At 45.2% G+C, this 17,613-nt stretch overlaps 1 protein-coding gene across 1 annotated transcript in view; it reads left to right on the top strand.

Moving 5' to 3' along the window:
- USP31 (ubiquitin specific peptidase 31) overlaps positions 1–17,613 on the top strand; it is an 84,972-nt gene that overhangs the window by 20,296 nt on the left and 47,063 nt on the right. Inside the window, exons 2-4 of the mRNA XM_047780318.1 lie at positions 15,271–15,408; positions 17,254–17,342; positions 17,438–17,530. Coding sequence (XP_047636274.1) covers positions 15,271–15,408; positions 17,254–17,342; positions 17,438–17,530 — 320 coding nt within the window. The remainder of the gene's footprint in view (positions 1–15,270; positions 15,409–17,253; positions 17,343–17,437; positions 17,531–17,613) is intronic.

Consider the following 17,613-nt stretch of genomic DNA (forward strand, 5'->3'; position numbering starts at 1 on the left):
CAGCACGGGACTGGTGAAAAAACGTCGCAGCTGGGCACCTGTCTGTGCATCACACTTTGAAGTGCACTGGGCAGCTTCCTGTGGTCTCATTATGTCTGTTCATTTCTGTAGTTTCAGTGAAAATGGTTTTCTTTCCCTGCTTTTCCTATAAGGTGGAAGTTAGACCTAGAAGCTTAATGAGACTTAGGGTTGAGTTTTTTTAAAAAACCTTCTTCTTCTTCTTCTTCTTTTTTTTTTTTTTTTAAATAAAACTAGTTTGTAGGATGTGTTATAAACTTCCATCAGGAAGCCTGTCCTGTCTGCTTGTGTCTCTTGCAGTGTTAGCAGTCGTCAGTGGTTTGTCCCTGATCCATTAGTTGGTTCATTAAGGGCTGAAAAATGATGATGTTTTAATTTTAACATTCCTCTTCCCTTGTTAGCTAGAATGCCTCTGTAGAGACTCTTGCCCTTGTCGGTTGTCTGGTTACCCCAAAGGACATTTGGAGAAGAAAGGCAAAATAAATACATGGTGTTTTTTTCCCTTTGTCTTCTGTTTTTCAAAATAATTACTTGATTTCCAAGCGAAGCTAGTGAGTTTTTTGTCGTAACCACAAGAACTCATGGATTTAAAAGCATATTTGATGTGTTTCAGTCAATTGCACAGTTAGGTACGATTGTTTTGCCCAGCTTGTCCCATTTTTGGTGATTGGGGCAAGTTGGCTACCCAGTCCTTTTGACACACAATACTCCTAGTAATCTGCAGTGTCAAACCAAGACGCAGGACGTTTTTTCCAGGCTCATCTTTCATGTTTCCTGCTCTACACCTGGAATCATTTCTTTAAGGAACTCTGGTTCCTTTTGGTGGCACATGGTACCGAGAGACCATAATCTGGGCATCAGGGATGTGCGCAGTTTCTCTGTGTCTAAGTAGACAGAGCTAGGAAGGAATGTAATTTGTTTTAAAGAGATAGTACCTCATGAATTCATGTAAATAATTCCCCTCGGGATGTCTGGGTTTTTATTTAACCCCGTGGATCTTACATCCGTATTGCCTTTCTGCCACACTGAAAATCCTATTCTTAACACTAGGGTAAATTCTCATGTACATTATCTCATAATGCATTCCTAAGTCTCAGAATACTAATCGCAGTATTACCTTCAACAGTGTGAATATTTGAAAAAGTTTAAGATTTATGTATTTATCTTTGTCCAGAGAATATGTCCTACTAGGACTTGTATAGACACATTATTGTGTTTTTCAATGTCACCTGAAATAGTTCTCATTGTGGCTTTATCACCAACTTGATATGCAGTTAAATTCATTTGTTTCTTTTTGCTTTTGTAAAGATGCATTACTTTGGAACATCCTTTAGTCTTTCCCCAAACGAAGAGTCTCTTTTGACAGCAGTGACAAGTTGGTAAATCTCCCTCATTTTATTTTCTTTGTTATTTTTATTTTTATTTTTTTGTCTTTTTAGGGCCCCACCTGCAGTATATGGAAGTTCCCAGGCTAGGGGTCAAATCAGAGCTGTAGCCACTGACCTACACCACAGCCACAGCAACGCCAGATCTGAGCCGCATCTGCAACCTTCACCACAGCTCACGACCATGCTGGATCCTTAATCCACTGATCGAGGCCAGGGATTGAACCCACGTCCTCATGGATGCTAGTCGGATTCGTTACTGCTGAGCCACCACGGGAACTCCCTCTCCCTCATTTTAGAGTCTTGATTTCATGGAAATTGTAATAGAGTAGAATAGCTACAGGAAAGACAAACCCCTTTAAGAGCAGCAGCTGATGGGAACTAGCTACTAGTTAATGATTTCAGGATTTTAATAGTGACAGGAAGGAAGGGAGGGTATCCTCATTTCCCTTCAGGCCGGAGAGAAAGAGGAGCATTGGCAGCTTTTTATCTTACATCCTCAGGAGGAAGGGTCAGCTAGGTTGCAGACCTGTTGGTGGTAACCCTCTGAGGCTCTCTTGTGATGGCAGGCTGCTGGGTTCGGCTGTAGGAACTGCCCTACCCACTTGGTGGTGAGGCCCAGTTCTCTCTCAAGACGTCAGGCTGTCAGCCTCGCTGGGAGGATGGTGCTGGGAGGAGGGTGAGGGCAGGCGGGATGCAGGTCTGCTCCTTTCCTTTTGAAAAAGCTGTGAACCCATGCCATTTGAATTCAGAATCCTGCTAGGGCTGAGATCTTGGGGTGGTCACTGAGCCTCAGTTTCCCTATTTTCCTTTTCATCGCCATGTGATAATGTCAGCCTCACAGGTTGTGGTGTTTACCCAACTGTTGTTTCCTTTACACCTGAGTGACAGAGACACTTGAGCAGGAAAAACCAACCAGCCAGCCCACCCGCCCTTGCTCCCATCTTCCCAGCCTGGGAAAAGCAAGCCTGGAAGGTAGGACAGGGACCCTGGTAGGAAGACAGTGTGCAGGACCCTGCAAAAGGCTGCTGAGGTTCAGTGCTGAAGAGAAACGTGTTCCACCTAAAATTTTCTCTGGGCCTCGTGACTCTAATTGTTTTCAGTGCACCTTTGATGCTTGTGTGCTGACCTTTTGAATTGTAGGCTGTCGTGAAGGAATGGTATTTCAGTCTCCAGTGTTGCAGTGCTGGATGACTCCCTGAGGCATCTGTTCCCCAAGAGGGTACCTCTCAGCGGAATATATTCTGTGCCCTTGTGTTGTTGTTGTATGAGCTTTTTTAAGTAACACAGCAAGAACCCATTCATCTAGCTTTTTGAGGGAATAAGTCTTTTATATAAGTTATTTCCTAGATAATTATTTAAATATCAAGTCTTTAAAAGTTTAACTTTTTTTTTGCTTTTTAGGGCCGCACTTGCAGCATATGGAGGTTCCCCAGTTAGGGATGCACTTGGAGTTACAGCTGCTGGCCGATGCCACAGCCACAGCCACATCAGATCCAAGCCTCATCTGCGACCTACAGCAGCTCACAGCAACGCCAGATCCTTAACTCACTGAGCAAGGCCAGGGATCAAACCCGCAACCTCATGGTTCCTAGTCGGATTCATTCCGGCTGTGCCACGATGGGACCTCCTAACTTTTTTTTTTTTAAATAGATGGCTTGATAGCATATTTTACACATTCACTTTTTCAGGGGTATCCTGGACATACTTTACTCTCTCTTTGATTATTTATTGTCTTTTTAGGGCTCTACCCACGGCATATGGAAGTTCCGAAGCTGGGGGTTGAATCGGATCTGTAGCTGCCAGCTGCCAGATCCGACCCATGTCTGCAACCTACACCACAGTTCATGGCAACGCTGGATCCTTAACCCACTGAGCAAGGCCGGGGATCGATCTTGCATCCCCATGGATACTAGTTGGGCTCCTTATTGCTGGGCCACCACAGGACCTCCTCTCTGATGATTTAGGGTCTTTATTATGAGCATCTTCGATTGCACTCTTCTATAATACAGCGAGACTCTGAGACCTAATGAATGGTCTGGATTGCCATATTGTTTTAATTCCTATTTCTTCTTTTAACAGTATTCCCTCTTGAATGTAAATTGGTACAGCCACTATGGAAAACAGTATGGAGGTTCCTCAGAAAACTAATAGAATCCGCCGTATAATCTAGCAGTCCCACTCCCAGGCACCTATCCGGAGAAGATCGTAATTTGAAAAGATACATGCACCCCAGTGTTCATTACAGCACTGTTCATAATAGCCAAGGCATGGAAGCAGCCTAAGTGACCATCAGCAGAGATTTGGATAAAGAAGACGTGGGACATATATGCAATGAAGTATTATTCAGCCATAAAAAGAATGGAATAATGCCATTTGCAGCAACACAGATCGACCTAGAAATTATCATACTAAGACAGTGAAAGACAAACATCACATGATAACACAGTATATGTGGAATCTAAAAAAATGCATACAGGAGTTCCTGTTGTGGCTCAGTGGTCAACGACTAGTATCCATGAGGATGTGGGTTTGATCCCTGGCCTTGCTCAGTGGGTTAAGGATCTGACGTTGCCGTGAGCTGTGGTGTAGATCAAAGACCTGGTTTGGATTTGGTGTGGCTGTGGCTGTGGCTGTTCCCAGTTCCTTAGCCTGGGAACTTCTATATGTCGTGGGTGCGGCTGTAAACAGACAGAATAAAATAAAATAAAAACTAAAAAAGCATACACATGAACTTATTTGCAGAATAGAAACAGACTCACAGACTTTGAAAACAAACGTATGGTTACCAAAGCGGTCAGGTCAGCCTTATACCTGTGTGCAGCTTACTAGTCAGCTTGGCTTAACTATCAAGCACGCACAGTGCTGGGTGTGGGAAAGGGTGATATGGTAGCCCATGACTTGAAAGCTTCTTTAGCCAGTTAAAATGTATTTGGGGTGCTCTGGCTTTATGGCAATGAGTGCATAATTTATAGTGAATCTTGCTGGATCTCTGTCTGCTTATGAATCAAATCTCCTGATGACTACTCATTGACATTTCAGCTATCAAAATGCAATAATAGAATATTGATTCAAGGCAAGATTATTTCCAGAATATTTTGATCCCTTTATAAAATCATCTGTTTGGTCAAAAACATTTTAGATCAGTTTATCATCGAGTACCAATATATTCAAAGTCAAGAGGATGTATATTTTGCCAGTGGACACACACACACACACACACACAGATTATAGAAGGAATAAATGCATGTTTGGCCTTGGAGTTGTTCAAGACCTCATGCCCGCCCCACTCCTTGTCTTTCCCGTAGTATTTCCCCTCCGATGACCCGTAGGTCCCTTTACTCCCACCCCAAAGAGGAGTGACAGTCCGCTGAGAACATTCATTGACCCCTGTGCTGGTGAGCAGGGCCCTGTGCTGAGTTCATAAGCCAAGCCCATTTTCCCCTCGGCTTCCCTCCACTGGATCAGGAAGCTGATGCTGTTTTTTGTTTTTTTGTTTTTTCCTTGTCCTCAGGCTAAGCTTTCACCTCCCACCTGGCAAACCGGGGAGGCCTAAAAAGGCCCCTGGTGGTGGGTGGCTGTAGGCATAAACTCTCCATTTTTCTCTCTTTTTCCCTCATTCTCCTTTGATGCTGGCTGCTGTCGCTTTTCCCTCTGGAGGTAAGATCCAAGGGTTTAGGGTTTAGGATTAACATAGGCAGAAAACTTTGATTTAAGGCTCCCTGAGTTTGTCTAGCAGTGAAAAGAGAAATTCTTAACAGTGCATTCTGACTCTCTAGGATTTGGGACCGAAACCCCAGTTAGAAATAAGGTCTGTTTTTCTTTGTTTGTAGCCGGCCCTGTCTTCCGTCCATTAGATTTGGGTTCCTCGGCCAAAATACCAGGGTGTGCTATCCTGCGATCACCCTTACCACTTGGTTATCGTTATCAACAAATTCATTTTAGAAAACTGAAAATATTGAAATGTGTAAAGAAGCAAAATAGAAGTCACCCCCAAACTTAACCAATTTAAGAAAATGATTGTTAATGTTTTGGTATATATTTATAAGGGTAGAAAACAAAAAGGGCTTTAAAAATGTTTTTTAAAAGTTTGAAATCAAAGTCAAATGTAGTTTTGTATCTTCTTTCCACCTGATTTTTTTTTTTTTTTCTTTTTAGGGCCACTCCTGCGGCCTGTGGATGTTCCTGGGCTAGGGTTTGAATTGGAGCTGTAGCTACTGGCCTACACCACAGCCACAGCAATGCCATCCCCAAGCTGCATCTGCCACCTAACCACAGCTCATGGCAACGCCAGATCCTTAACCCACTGAGCAAGGCCTCATGGATGCTATTCGGGTTCATTCCTGCGGAGCCGTGACGGGACCGCCTCCACTTAATTTCATTATGTGTTTATTCGTGTTTTCTAAAACTCTCAAACATTTGTAACATTCCATGGTATTGGGATATATAATAATTTCTTAGATATTTACAATGGCTTTTTCAGTTTTTCTGTTTTCACTGTTGAAGATTTTTATTACTCTTCCCATGTGATGACCTTTTAGTCACATCAGGGCTGAGTGTTTGTTTTTTGTTTGTTTGGTTTTTACTTTGACAACCCCACCGGCAGCACATAGAAGTGCCCGGGCTGGGGGTGGAATCAGAGCTGCAGCTGCTGGCCTACGCAACAGCCACAGCAATGTAGGATCCAAGCTGCGTCTGCGACCCATGCCACACTGGATCCTTAACCCACTGAGCGAGGCCAGGGATCGAACCTGCATCCTCATGGTACTAGTCGGATTCTTAACCCACTGAACCACAATAGGAACTCCCCTGAATAGTTGTTTTTTTGTGTGTTGGTTGGTAGCCAGAATTCTTCTTCCTCCTTTAATTTTTTTTTTTTTTTAAAAGCTCTGTTTTGCTGTAGTTGGGAAGAATCTTAGACTGCGTTGGAAAATGTCAAGGAGACTAAAAAGAAGACCCTCCCAAGTTACTGGATTAATAAATACATAAACACATTTTGGTGACCCAGGCTGATTGTGGAGTTGGCTGGGCTTTGCTAGTTAGAGTGTTGTGGGAAGAATGGACAGGATCAGAAGCATCTCCACCAGCCTAAGAGCTTGAGCATTATAAGGGGAACACCACCCTTTTACATTTGTTGATGAGAGACAGATGCGGTCCTGGGTGGGCCGATGGCCGACGCGGGTTTGCTTTCTCCAGCATCCTGGGACACGCAGGGCCGGGCATGGTTCCCCACATGCTGCAACTTGATCTTCCGACATAGTCCACATTCCTCCTGATTGATTCCTCAAATGCTAAGGTTTCAGTTGGATGAACTTCTTGTCTCTGGGCCATATTTCAGTCACAGGAAAAAATGCAAATGACAGCAAAACAAACACTGGTTAACAAGGATTTATTTAAAAGCAAATAAACTCCCTGAAGCCTCAGGCTTGGTGCAGCTGTAGTTCAGTCTCCCACACATGTTTTGGGTCTGCATTGAGCGCGACGTTCAGAATGAAGAATCTCAGGCCCCAGGTGGTCCCAAGTTGCATACGAGAAAAAAAATTCCCGGAGTTCCCGTTGCGGCTCAGTGGTTAATGAACCCGACTAGTATCCATGAGGATGTGGGTTCGGTCCCTGGCCTCGCTCAGTGGGTTAAGGATCTGGTGTTGCCGTGAGCTGTGGTGTAGGTTGCAGAGGCAGCTCGGATCTGGCATTGCTGTGGCTGGGGCGTAGGCTGGCAGCAACAGCTCCGATTAGACCCCTAACCTGGGAACCTCCATGTGCCATGGGTGCGGATCTATAAAAGACAAAAAGAAAAAATTATTTCTTGAACACAATGATTATGGACAAAAATGTTTTAAGGCCATTTTAATCAGATGAGGTTGAAGAAGAGTGGTGACTTTGGGCAAGTTGCTTTTATGTTATTGAGCCCAAGGTTTTCCGTCTGTAAAAATGTTAATACTTAACAGCCTAGGGGATTTCTGAGGATTAATTTTAGGAAAGAATGCCAGGAAGCAATTAGTATAAAGCCTGATACAAGTGCTCAAATATTAACTTTTGTGTCAAGTGTGTATTTGCTAGGTTTGGGGGAAATAATATTGAATAAGACATTCCTGATCACTGTCTAGTGGTGGAGACAGATACAAGAGTGTATATCCTGGTAATTTGAATAACATCTGATAACTAGTATAATACTTTTATGACAAAAGAGCCTCCCATAAGTTTTAATGCTCTTGGAAGTGAAACTTGAGAGTTTCTCTGGCCACGGTTCTTTTTCGGTCTCGGCCTCACTTTAGAAGTGGAATTGTTAAAAAAGAAAATTGCATTTGAAAAAAAATTAGGGATAAGTCAGGTCCCACCTTAGACCCATTTAAATCAGCATCTCTGGGACTGCTGCCACGCATGTATGTTTGTTTGTTTGTTTGTTTTTAATTTGCCCAGGTGGTTCTAATGTGCAGCCAAGGTCAAGAGCCAATGCTTTAGGTATTTTCCTCTCATTGTCTGGCATTTTCCAGGATTGTACAGTACTATAGGATACTTCCTTGTTCTTCTCTTAGCTTGAAACTTAACATAATAGCACCTGTTTAGAGTTTAAAATGATTTTTGGGAGTTTCAAATGAGTGTAAAATGCATTAAACTCTCATAATAATGAATTTAGAAAAGTATTGTCATTCCCATTTTGCAGAAAAAATAGCCAAGGCTCAAAAAACTACACACTAAGTTAAAGGGGATGGAAAGGGGGCTTAAACCTGGGTGTTGAGAATGTAGTCTTTGTGTTTCTGCTGCATTTCTAGCAGAAGCTTCCAACCCCTGTTTAAATTCTTTGCCGTATTCTGTTGGTGCTGTGTTTTCTACCGATATAGGTAGCTTTATGATCTTTTGAGAAATCTCTGCTCATTGTTCACCTGGCTGAACCACTTGTGGTATATTTCTTTTTATATTTCTCCCTTTTATTCTGACTCTAATACCCTTGCCCGTACTTCCAGCCTTAGCTATAATTTCTTGTAATGCAGTAGCCATTTCTCAATTCTCTTATGATAGCCTTTTCTCTTAAAAAATAATATACCCTTTCCTGTTCTATTTCCGCAGTGAGTCCCTGCCACCAAGTGAGTCCCGTGGTACCCATGAGTTTGTTTAATACTGAAAGTTAATCTTGTCTAATCTTGTAACTGTGGCTATCCCTTGCTATCCAAATCCGTTTTATTTTTTTAATTTTTAATTTTTTTGTCTTTTTTAGGGCCGCTCCCATGGCATATGGAGGGTCCCAGGCCAGGGGTCGAATCGGAGCTGTGGCCGCCGGACTACACCACAGCCACAGCAACACCAGATCCGGCTGCATCTGCGACCTATACCACGGCTTACGGCAACGCCCGATCCTTAACCCACTGAGGGAGGCCAGGGATCGAACCCTCCACCTCATGGTTCCCAGTCGGATTTGTTAACCGCTGAGCCACAACGGCAACTCCCCAAATCTGTTTTAGCTCCTGAGTTTGGATCTTGAGAACTCGGAGATAAGGGACCACCCGTACTTGAGTTACCCTTTGTTAGGCTCTGTCTGGAAGGATGGAGGAGCTCTGTGCCAGAAGCAACACCCTTTCCCCTGTGAGCAAACATGAGCCCCTGAGCAGGCTGTGCGTGGCGCATTCTCTTCTGTCTCCCTGAGTTGTCTTTCCGTCCGGCGTGGAAGCTCCTTTCCTTTTCTCTCTCCTCTCCCCCCAGAGTCCCAGCTCCATCCTGCTGGGGAAGGGGGCGCACGTTTGGGAGATGGGAGAGGAAGGCATTCCGGGGGACAGGGTTGGTGTCTGCGAAAGTCTGGAGACCTGGGAGTCTCTCTCAAGGGCCCGTAGTTGCCTTGGCTGGTTAAGGCTGAGGGCCTCTCAGCCATTTGTGCTGTTATGTGAGCAGACCCCCCCACCAGAGATGCAGGAGGAAAGGCTGGATGAAGGCCCCAGGGAGCCCTGCTGAGCAGGGCTGTGCTCTGTACCCTGGCGGGGAATTCTGTCGTCTGGACACTTTCTCTATCACGGTTTTTTACTCTGTTTTTATAGTATTCATCCACTCGTACCCCTCTCATCCCCTGTGTTTTTAGTTAAGTATTCTTCATCAACCAGAAAGTCAAATACAAGAGATGAAACTTTTCTTCTCAAGACAAGTGCTTATCATTCTGCTTTGTTCCAGCACAGTCCAGAAGCCACTCTTAGATACCATCTATGAACCAGCTGTTTACACTCGTCTTTCTCTTAAAATGTAAATACATTGTTCTCCCAAGTTCTGCATTTTTCCCAGAACCACTGAAAATAAATTCTATGTTCCTCCTGGCATAAAATCAAGGAAAGCGGGTGATGATTTGGTTTGATGCATTTGGGGGAAGCTGCCTTTTCCCCACAAGAGTAAGCTGCCTCCTGATCGTGTCAGACCAATAACTGCCATGTCCATTCTCCCTGGAAGGAAAGCACCAGAAGCCGTTGCTCTCTCATCTTCCTGGAGTCCTGTGGAGGTCGTGAACCAGCCACTGGCTTTTCCCTGGAGCCCAGGTTTCCTACAGGACTCTGTGGAAAGAACGAACTTCATGTCTAATTTTATAGCTGTAGTTGGATAGACTACATTCTTTTTCTTTTCTTTTCTTTTTAAATTTTATTTTTTGCTTTTTAGGGCTGCTCCTGCGGCGTATGGAAGTTCCCAGGCTAGCGCTCGAAACAGAGCTACAGCTGCCAGCCTACGCCACAGCCACAGCAATGCTGGATCCAAGCTGTGTCTGTGACCTACACCACAGCTCACTGAAACGCTGGACCCTTAACCCATGGAGCGAGGCCAGGGATTGAACCTGCATCCTCATGGATCCTGGTCGGGTTCGTTAGCCACTGAGTCATGAAGGGAACTCCCTTCCTTCTTTTTCTTTTCAGCGCCGTTCTTCCAGCTCATTTTTTCTTTTTTTTTTTCTTTAAGGGATAATGAAAAGAAAGGTCTCTTTAGTTCTAGGCCTTAAGGTTTTATTTGAAGGGTAAAAAGAAATTTTATGATGCTTTAAAGCCCTACAAATGTGTTTTGACTTTTACTTTTATTGTTTAGTAGCTAGATGGTGGAAAATTGGAATGATGGTTAAATTTATGTATAAGAGGATATAAAGGATTGAAAGCAAAAGGTTCAGTTTAATATTTTTGCAACCAGCACCAAACCCAAATTCTATAAAATAGATACAAATACGTAAGGCTAGTTTTTAAAAAGTTCATAACTCTCTTTTTCAGAGAAGTGGCAGATTTAATGATTTCTCAGATTGTAGAAGTGCTTATATTTCAGATGACATTCTAGCGGTGGTCAACTTAAAAAAAAACTGCAGGAGGTCCCCCTGTGGCGCAACGAGATGGGCGGCATCTCTGCAGCGCCAGGACGCAGGTTCAGTCCCTGGCCCGGCACAGTCATTTAAAGGACGTGGTGTTGCTGCAGCTGTGGCCTCGGTCACACTGCGGCTCAGGGCTGATCCTTGGCTCAGGAACTCCTTGTACTGTGGGGTGGCTAAAGGTGTGTGTGGAGGGGGGGGCGGTGGGAGAAGCCTGCAAAAATAGAGAAGGATTAATTTTAGGACAACAAATAAACTAAGATTTAATGAGGGAAGAAATCATAAAAGACAAACCAAAGATATGGGCGGCCAGGCTCTCCACAGTGGTCCAGATCAGCTGCTTCGTTGTGTAACCAGGACTCACCGGTTTGGCGAGTTGCCCGAAATAACCAGTGCTATGGGGTGTGTGGCATGTGGCAGAGCCACGCTCGAGCCCAGGTTTCTTGACTCCTACTTGTGTTTCTTCCTTCTGTCACACACACACTAAAGGATGGTTGTTAGCTTATTCTGTGTTTTGTTTTTGTCTTGGAAAGAAGTAAACCAGGTATTCCCTTGGGGTCTCTGCAGCGGGAAGAAGCCCGCTTGTGAAGGGAAAGGGAGCCTTTTGGGTTGTCTGAGGTCAGTGAGGTTTGCTATAAAATTTCAGTTAGTTTGAGATGTAGTGATTCAGGGCGGGGTTGATCCAGAGCAGGTTTTTGGCCCTCGTTACAGAGGGTGGTGGAAGTCCTGTGGCCTGTTTAATCGTGTGTCCAACAGAAATCTTGCTGAGCAGCTTCAGCATAGCACCTCGTACCCAGCGATTGGAAGGTAAATGCCGGGGGTGGGGGGAGCTGAAGTGATAGTGGCAGGAAGCATACATCAGATTTGATGCAATCCTGATAGAGAATTGAATTGTCTCCCCTGTGAATTTGATGGACACTGTTCATCCGATCTCTGCTTTGACACATGAGGAAGCATTCGATTTCAGCTGATGGGTTTCTTAGGATGCATGTGCGGAGAATCAACCCCCCGCCCCCCATTGGCAGTAAGTAAAAGCAAGGGTCCTGAACAGATGCTTGTAATGCTTGCGGCGTTTTGTGTGCCCCGACTCTGTGCCACGAGATGTCTTTACCTTGCTGTCCCTAAAACTTCCTCTTGGAATCTGGCCTCTGCTTCCTCCACAAAAGAAAAGCAGAGGTTCCCTGCCTTTCTGTTTATAACTTCTCTGACTCCCTAACTCTGCTTAGCTCCTCTTCTCTCTCTCTCACCTTCTGTTTAAGGCAGTTACTCCACCTCTTTTCTGAATCACTCCTTCTCCCCTTCCTGAAGAGCCCTCTTTCTTCAAGAATCTCCTTCTGTTAGCTTCTTCCCTCGGCATTTAAAGTCCCTCTGTCCTGTAAGTGCCCGCTCCAGAGAGTTACACATCTTTCTTCCTTCCTTTTTAAACCAAGCTTCTTGGCATGAAGAGTGGTTTTCGTGCACAACCATTCAATTTCCTTTCTTCTCCTTTACCCTCTCTGATCTGTATCACAGAGATTGCGTAGGCAATCAAGCTCTTACTTTTCTGTTCCCAAAGCTCTTACTTTTCTTGTCCTACTCGCCTTTTTTTGCAGTGGTTTACATGGTGGCTTCCATCCCCTTGGAAGTTTCTTCTCCCTCAGCTTGTGTTATGCCACTCTCTTCTGGCTGCTGTCCTTCTTCTTCTTGGGCTGCTTTTCTGTGACCTGTCCCTTCTGTGCTAGCATTCTTTAACTTTCTGTCCGAGCGTCTTCCTTTTCTCGTTAAGTGTTCCCTGGGTATTTCCTCTATGCTCATGTGATGGGCGTATGTGCTCTGATTTACCTTTCCAGCCCAGATCTCTTTTCTGAGCACCAGACCTAACTCCACCGCGGATCCTGTAGGTACCTCAAACTCAGCACGTTCGAAGCTCTGTAGTCCCCAGTCTCTTCCTCTGTTCCCGATTTCATCATCCACCTAAGCCAGGAACTGAAGACTTTGGTGTCATCTCTGATTTCTTTATGTCACTCAATATAGTGTCACCCAGTCACCTGTTTCTCTGCCATCCTGAAGCCACAGGTTCACCTGCTGGTGCTGCTGATGTTTTTTATGGACCCATTTCTCTTGCTAGGAAATCTCTTTCTACTGCGGCCTATGACGGCGGCTCTGGTTTGGATTCTCCTCAACAAGACCATAATTAGAGCCACAAGCCAAGCCATTTCAGGATGGAGTGTGATGTCAGGTATATGAAATGTGATAGGGAGACGGAGGAAAGTGAAGACGGAGAGAGAAGACATTAGGTTTGGTGATTCGGGTGGCATCAGACCCCTGGGGGAAGTTCGGTGGTGCAGTGAAGACCTGTCCCCACACGAGCATTCCTCCTTTCGTGTACCCGTTTCTGAGGTGGCATCCAGTTGGTGTTCTTCAAGTCACTGAAACCCTTTCACAACCCAGGTCCTTCGTCTCCTTTGCTCACTTTGTTCACTTAGTGAGTTTGGCCAGTGACACCTCCGTAGTCTCTCTCGTTTCTGTCCCTTTGGCTTTTTTCCTCCTTACATTCGAATCTTTGTAAATCATCTTTTTGTTATTCACATCTCATTATTCGTCAGGTTGTGTTGGTTCTTCATAACTGAATTAAAATTCTAGCCCTTTTTTCATCTTTATTATCACTATTTTTTTTTTTTTTTAGTGCCATAGCCACGGCATATGGACGTTCCCAGGTTAATGGGAACTGCACCTGCTGGCCTACACCACAGCCACAGCCATACAGGATCCGAGCTGTGTCTGCGACCTACACCACAGCTCATGGCAATGCAGGGTCCTTAACCCCCTGAGCGAGGCCAGGGATCAAACCAGCATCCTCAAGGGTACTAGTTGGGTTTGTTACCACTGAGCCATGAGGGGACTCCTCTTATTATCTTAATTGGAAAATACAATGGACAGTTATTTGTTCGTTGGTGCACTTTATCATTCTTCAGCTTTTAACACTATGGATCACTCTCCTTGGTAGCTCTCTTGACTCTCGGGACTCCATTCTTCTGACCTTCTTGCTCCATCCTTTTCTGTGCCTGTGCCCAGGATGGAGCCTATGCCATAGCAGTGACAGTGTTGGGTCCTTAACCCTCTGAGCCACCGGGAACTACGTGCCACACCTGTGATGGCCTTTTCTGGCCTCCTTTGAGGGCCCCTACCTATAGCCGTCTTCCATATGCTGTCGCCTGGCTTGACCTCTCGTGATCTTGTCTGGCAGTCTTAGTTATATTCATGATTTCAAGTACCCCCCCATATATTGACTCCCAAATTTTGGTCCTGAGCACAGAGTCTTCCACTGAGCCCCAGATCTGTATTTTTTCAGGTGTTCACCAGATCCTTCCATTTGGAGGCTCCACAGAACTGCAAATACAGTGGATTCTAATGGGAACTCCTCACCCTCTTTTCCAGCCATTTTCCTTATTTATCATGTCTTGAGGGGACTCACCAGTGGCCCCTTCATCCAGATATGACACCTGAATGACATCAGTGCCTCCTTCCTCACTTTCCACATTCACCGGGTCACAGATTCCATTGATTCTCCTGCCCTAACTCTGAAATCGCTCTCAGATTTGCCCTCAGAGCCTTAGCGTCACAGACCCTTCTTATCTCTTGCCTCATCAGTTCATTTGTCTCCTCGAGTGCTCTCCCTCTGTGCAGTTGTCTCTCCTCCTTTCTCCTTACTTCCAGATCCAGTGCTCAGAGCTCACATTTTAGTGCTTATCTGTCATTTACATGTGAAATGTTTTGAATGCATTCTCACTTACCCATCCCACTGAGTCATTATGATTCCTTTTACTTTGGAGCAGAGTGGTCCAGGCCTCACAAATACAGTAAGTGGTAGGATGGAGGTTAGAATTTGGGCTATATGCACCAGAGCCCATGATCTTAATTTCAGTTAACCAGGTCACCCACAGCCTTTCACTTTGCATACTCCAGTCTTTGGAAGCAAGTCACTCTCAGGGCCCATATTCAAGGTCGGGGGTTAAGGGCCAACCCTTGGAGGGGGAATTAGTGACATAAATTACTTAGGATTCTTTGTAAAGGAAGATTTGTCTCTTCCCGTTATTTATTCACCCAATCATTTACCTTATTATTAAGGTATATGACGTGTTTATTTTATACTTTGGCTTATAATCTAATACTCTGATACTTATTTGACCAAAATGTCATTAAAAATTTTTTTTTCTTTTTGTCTTTCTTTCTTTCTTTTCTTTTTTTTTTTACTCTTTTGGGGCCACACTTGTAGCACATGGAGGCTCCCAGGCTAGGAGTCAAATTGGAGCTGCAGCTGCTGGCCTACACTACAGCCACGGCAATGCCAGCTCCAAGCTGCATCTGTGACTTACACCACTTCTCATGGCAACGCTGGATCCTTAACCCACTGAGCGAGGCCAGGGATGGAACCTGCGTCCTCATGGATGCTGGTCGGGTTCGTTCACCACTGAGCCGCAATGGGAACTCCCATGAAGAGGTCATCTTTAAAGCCAGGAACTCACATCTATTCATGTTGATTTGTTGTTGTCGTTGTTGTTTCCCGTCTAGAGTATCGTGTCAAAGAATGCACTGCAATATAGAGGAAATTCCCAGCATGACGCCCAGGAGTTTCTCCTCTGGCTTTTGGACCGAGTTCATGAAGACCTCAATCATGCGGTGAAGCAGAGTGGGCAGCCTCCTCTGAAGGTACGGGCACCCCCCAGGGCAGTCAGGGAGCAGCGAGCAGGTGCCTAGTGGCCGAGCGGTGAACAGTGTAAGGAGTGAGTGTAGATTCTTTTTCCAAACCTCCTCCGAGGAGTGTGTTGTGGTTGCAGTTAGTTGCTAGAGTGAAATTGACTAAACTCTGGGTAAGTATAAATTCATGGGTACTTAGAGGCTATTTCTTCATATTTACCACTGTGCTGGCAGCATCAGAGATGAGACACTGTCTCCAAGGAGCTTACCTGTTCGTGAGAGGGGACACATTTGCAGGTATGACCAGCTTTAGACGAACATTAAGTGATCCCATCTTACTATATGGTTTTTATTATTTATTTATTTATTTGTCTTTTCTAGGGCCGCACCCGTGGCATATGGAGGTTCCCAGGCTAGGGGTCGAATCGGAGCTGTAGCCACCGGCCTACGCCACAGCCACAGCCACAACCACAGCAACTCGGGATCCGAGCCTCGTCTGCAACCTACGCCACAGCTCATGGCAGTGCCGGATCCTTAACCCACTGAGCAAGGCCAGGGATCGAACCCGCAACCTCATGGTTCCTAGTCGGATTTGTTAACCACTGCTCCACGATGGGGACTCCTTACTATACTGTTTTTAAAGCAGACATGTGCTTTCTATTCCAATGAGACCTGGCCTCTAGATCTCTGGAATGAATGACTATACAATCAAAAAGGAAGCGTGTGGCCATCTCAGCTGTTCGGATTAGATTTGAGTGTAGGAACCGAACCCTAGATTACGCTTCCTGAGAAACCGACTCATGCTGTTTTTATTTACGTAGTCATCATGTGATGGGTAAAATAATTTATGGAATAGAAATATTTAAGACCAAAGTGTTATTTTCCTCTCACAGCTTTTATGAATTTTGGTAATGCTGTCCCTCACATTTTAAATTGCCCGTTTTGGTGAGTCATTAAATCATCCTGCTTCAGGATCCTTGGTGCCTGAATGCTCTGTCCCATCGCATGACTCTGTGCTGGTGGCTGACTCTCCCACCAGATGGAGATGAACTCAAGGTCAGGCCCAGTGTCTTAGTGTCTCTGTATCCTGATGCCTTTGGCACTGCTCTCTGCACACGGCGGCAGGTACTCAGCACTGATTGTTAGGGGGAGGGACACGACACGGGAAAGTAAAATGTGAAGGAGGAGGATTAGGCCCAAAGGAGCAGCAGAGCTAATAATAAGCCCTGGAGAACTGAGGCTCGGGAGGAACTGGTGCTTTTGTGGGTTTTTTTTTTTGCTTTCTTTAGGGCCATACCTGCGGTGAATGGAAGTTCCTGGGCTAGGGGTTGAATCAGAGCCACAGCTGCCGGGCTACACCACAGCCATGCAGGATCCGAGCCGCATCTGCAACCCACACCACAGCTCAGGGCAGTGCCGGATCCTTAACCCACTGAGCGAGGCCAGGGATCGAACCCACATCCTCATGGTTCCTAGTTGAATCTGTTTCTGCTGAGCCACAGTGGGAACTCCCAAAACTGGTGCTTTTGAATGGTTGGGAGGAAATTATTTCCTGGAAGAGGTTGGCCCTTGGAGAGTGAGAGGGGGATTGGAGCACCCTGGGGCAGGACGGCCCGACGGCGTTGGATGGGGTGGCGAGACGGGGGTTCGAGTTGCGTCCGGGAGAGCCTGTGAGGAAGATGCACGCACGTGACCTGTGTCCCGGCAGCTGTGTTCTGGCTCCTTTAGCAGGTGCCTTTCCCTCAAACCTCTGAATCTGGTAAAGGAGGTCAAGGGACATTCGTGATGTTTTCAGGTTCATCTTCAGTCGAGAATTGGCAGCTGTTAAGTCTATGAAATTGTACTTTATTTTTTCAGCCACCGTCAGGGACTGATATGATGCCCGAGGGACCGTCTTTTCCTGTCTGTAGCACTTTTGTACAAGAACTTTTTCAAGCCCAGTACAGGTATGTGCAAATTAAATTGTCCCTTATGTTGTCTGCTTAAGTAGTTCTAGGTGATCTTAATGTGGATGTCTTCTTACGCTTTTATTTTTTTGAAGATCTTCTTTGACATGTCCTCATTGTCAGAAGCAGAGCAACACTTTTGATCCTTTCCTCTGCATTTCTTTGCCAATTCCTCTACCCCACACAAGGTAAGAACAGAGTTAATAAAACTAAGACCGTTATTTCTATGTATTCCTTTTCCTCTGTAGACTCCTATTAGGGCTTCTTGCAC

The sequence above is a fragment of the Phacochoerus africanus genome, chromosome 5, assembly GCF_016906955.1.
Source record: "Phacochoerus africanus isolate WHEZ1 chromosome 5, ROS_Pafr_v1, whole genome shotgun sequence".
In the NCBI taxonomy this organism is placed as follows: Eukaryota; Metazoa; Chordata; class Mammalia; order Artiodactyla; family Suidae; genus Phacochoerus; species Phacochoerus africanus.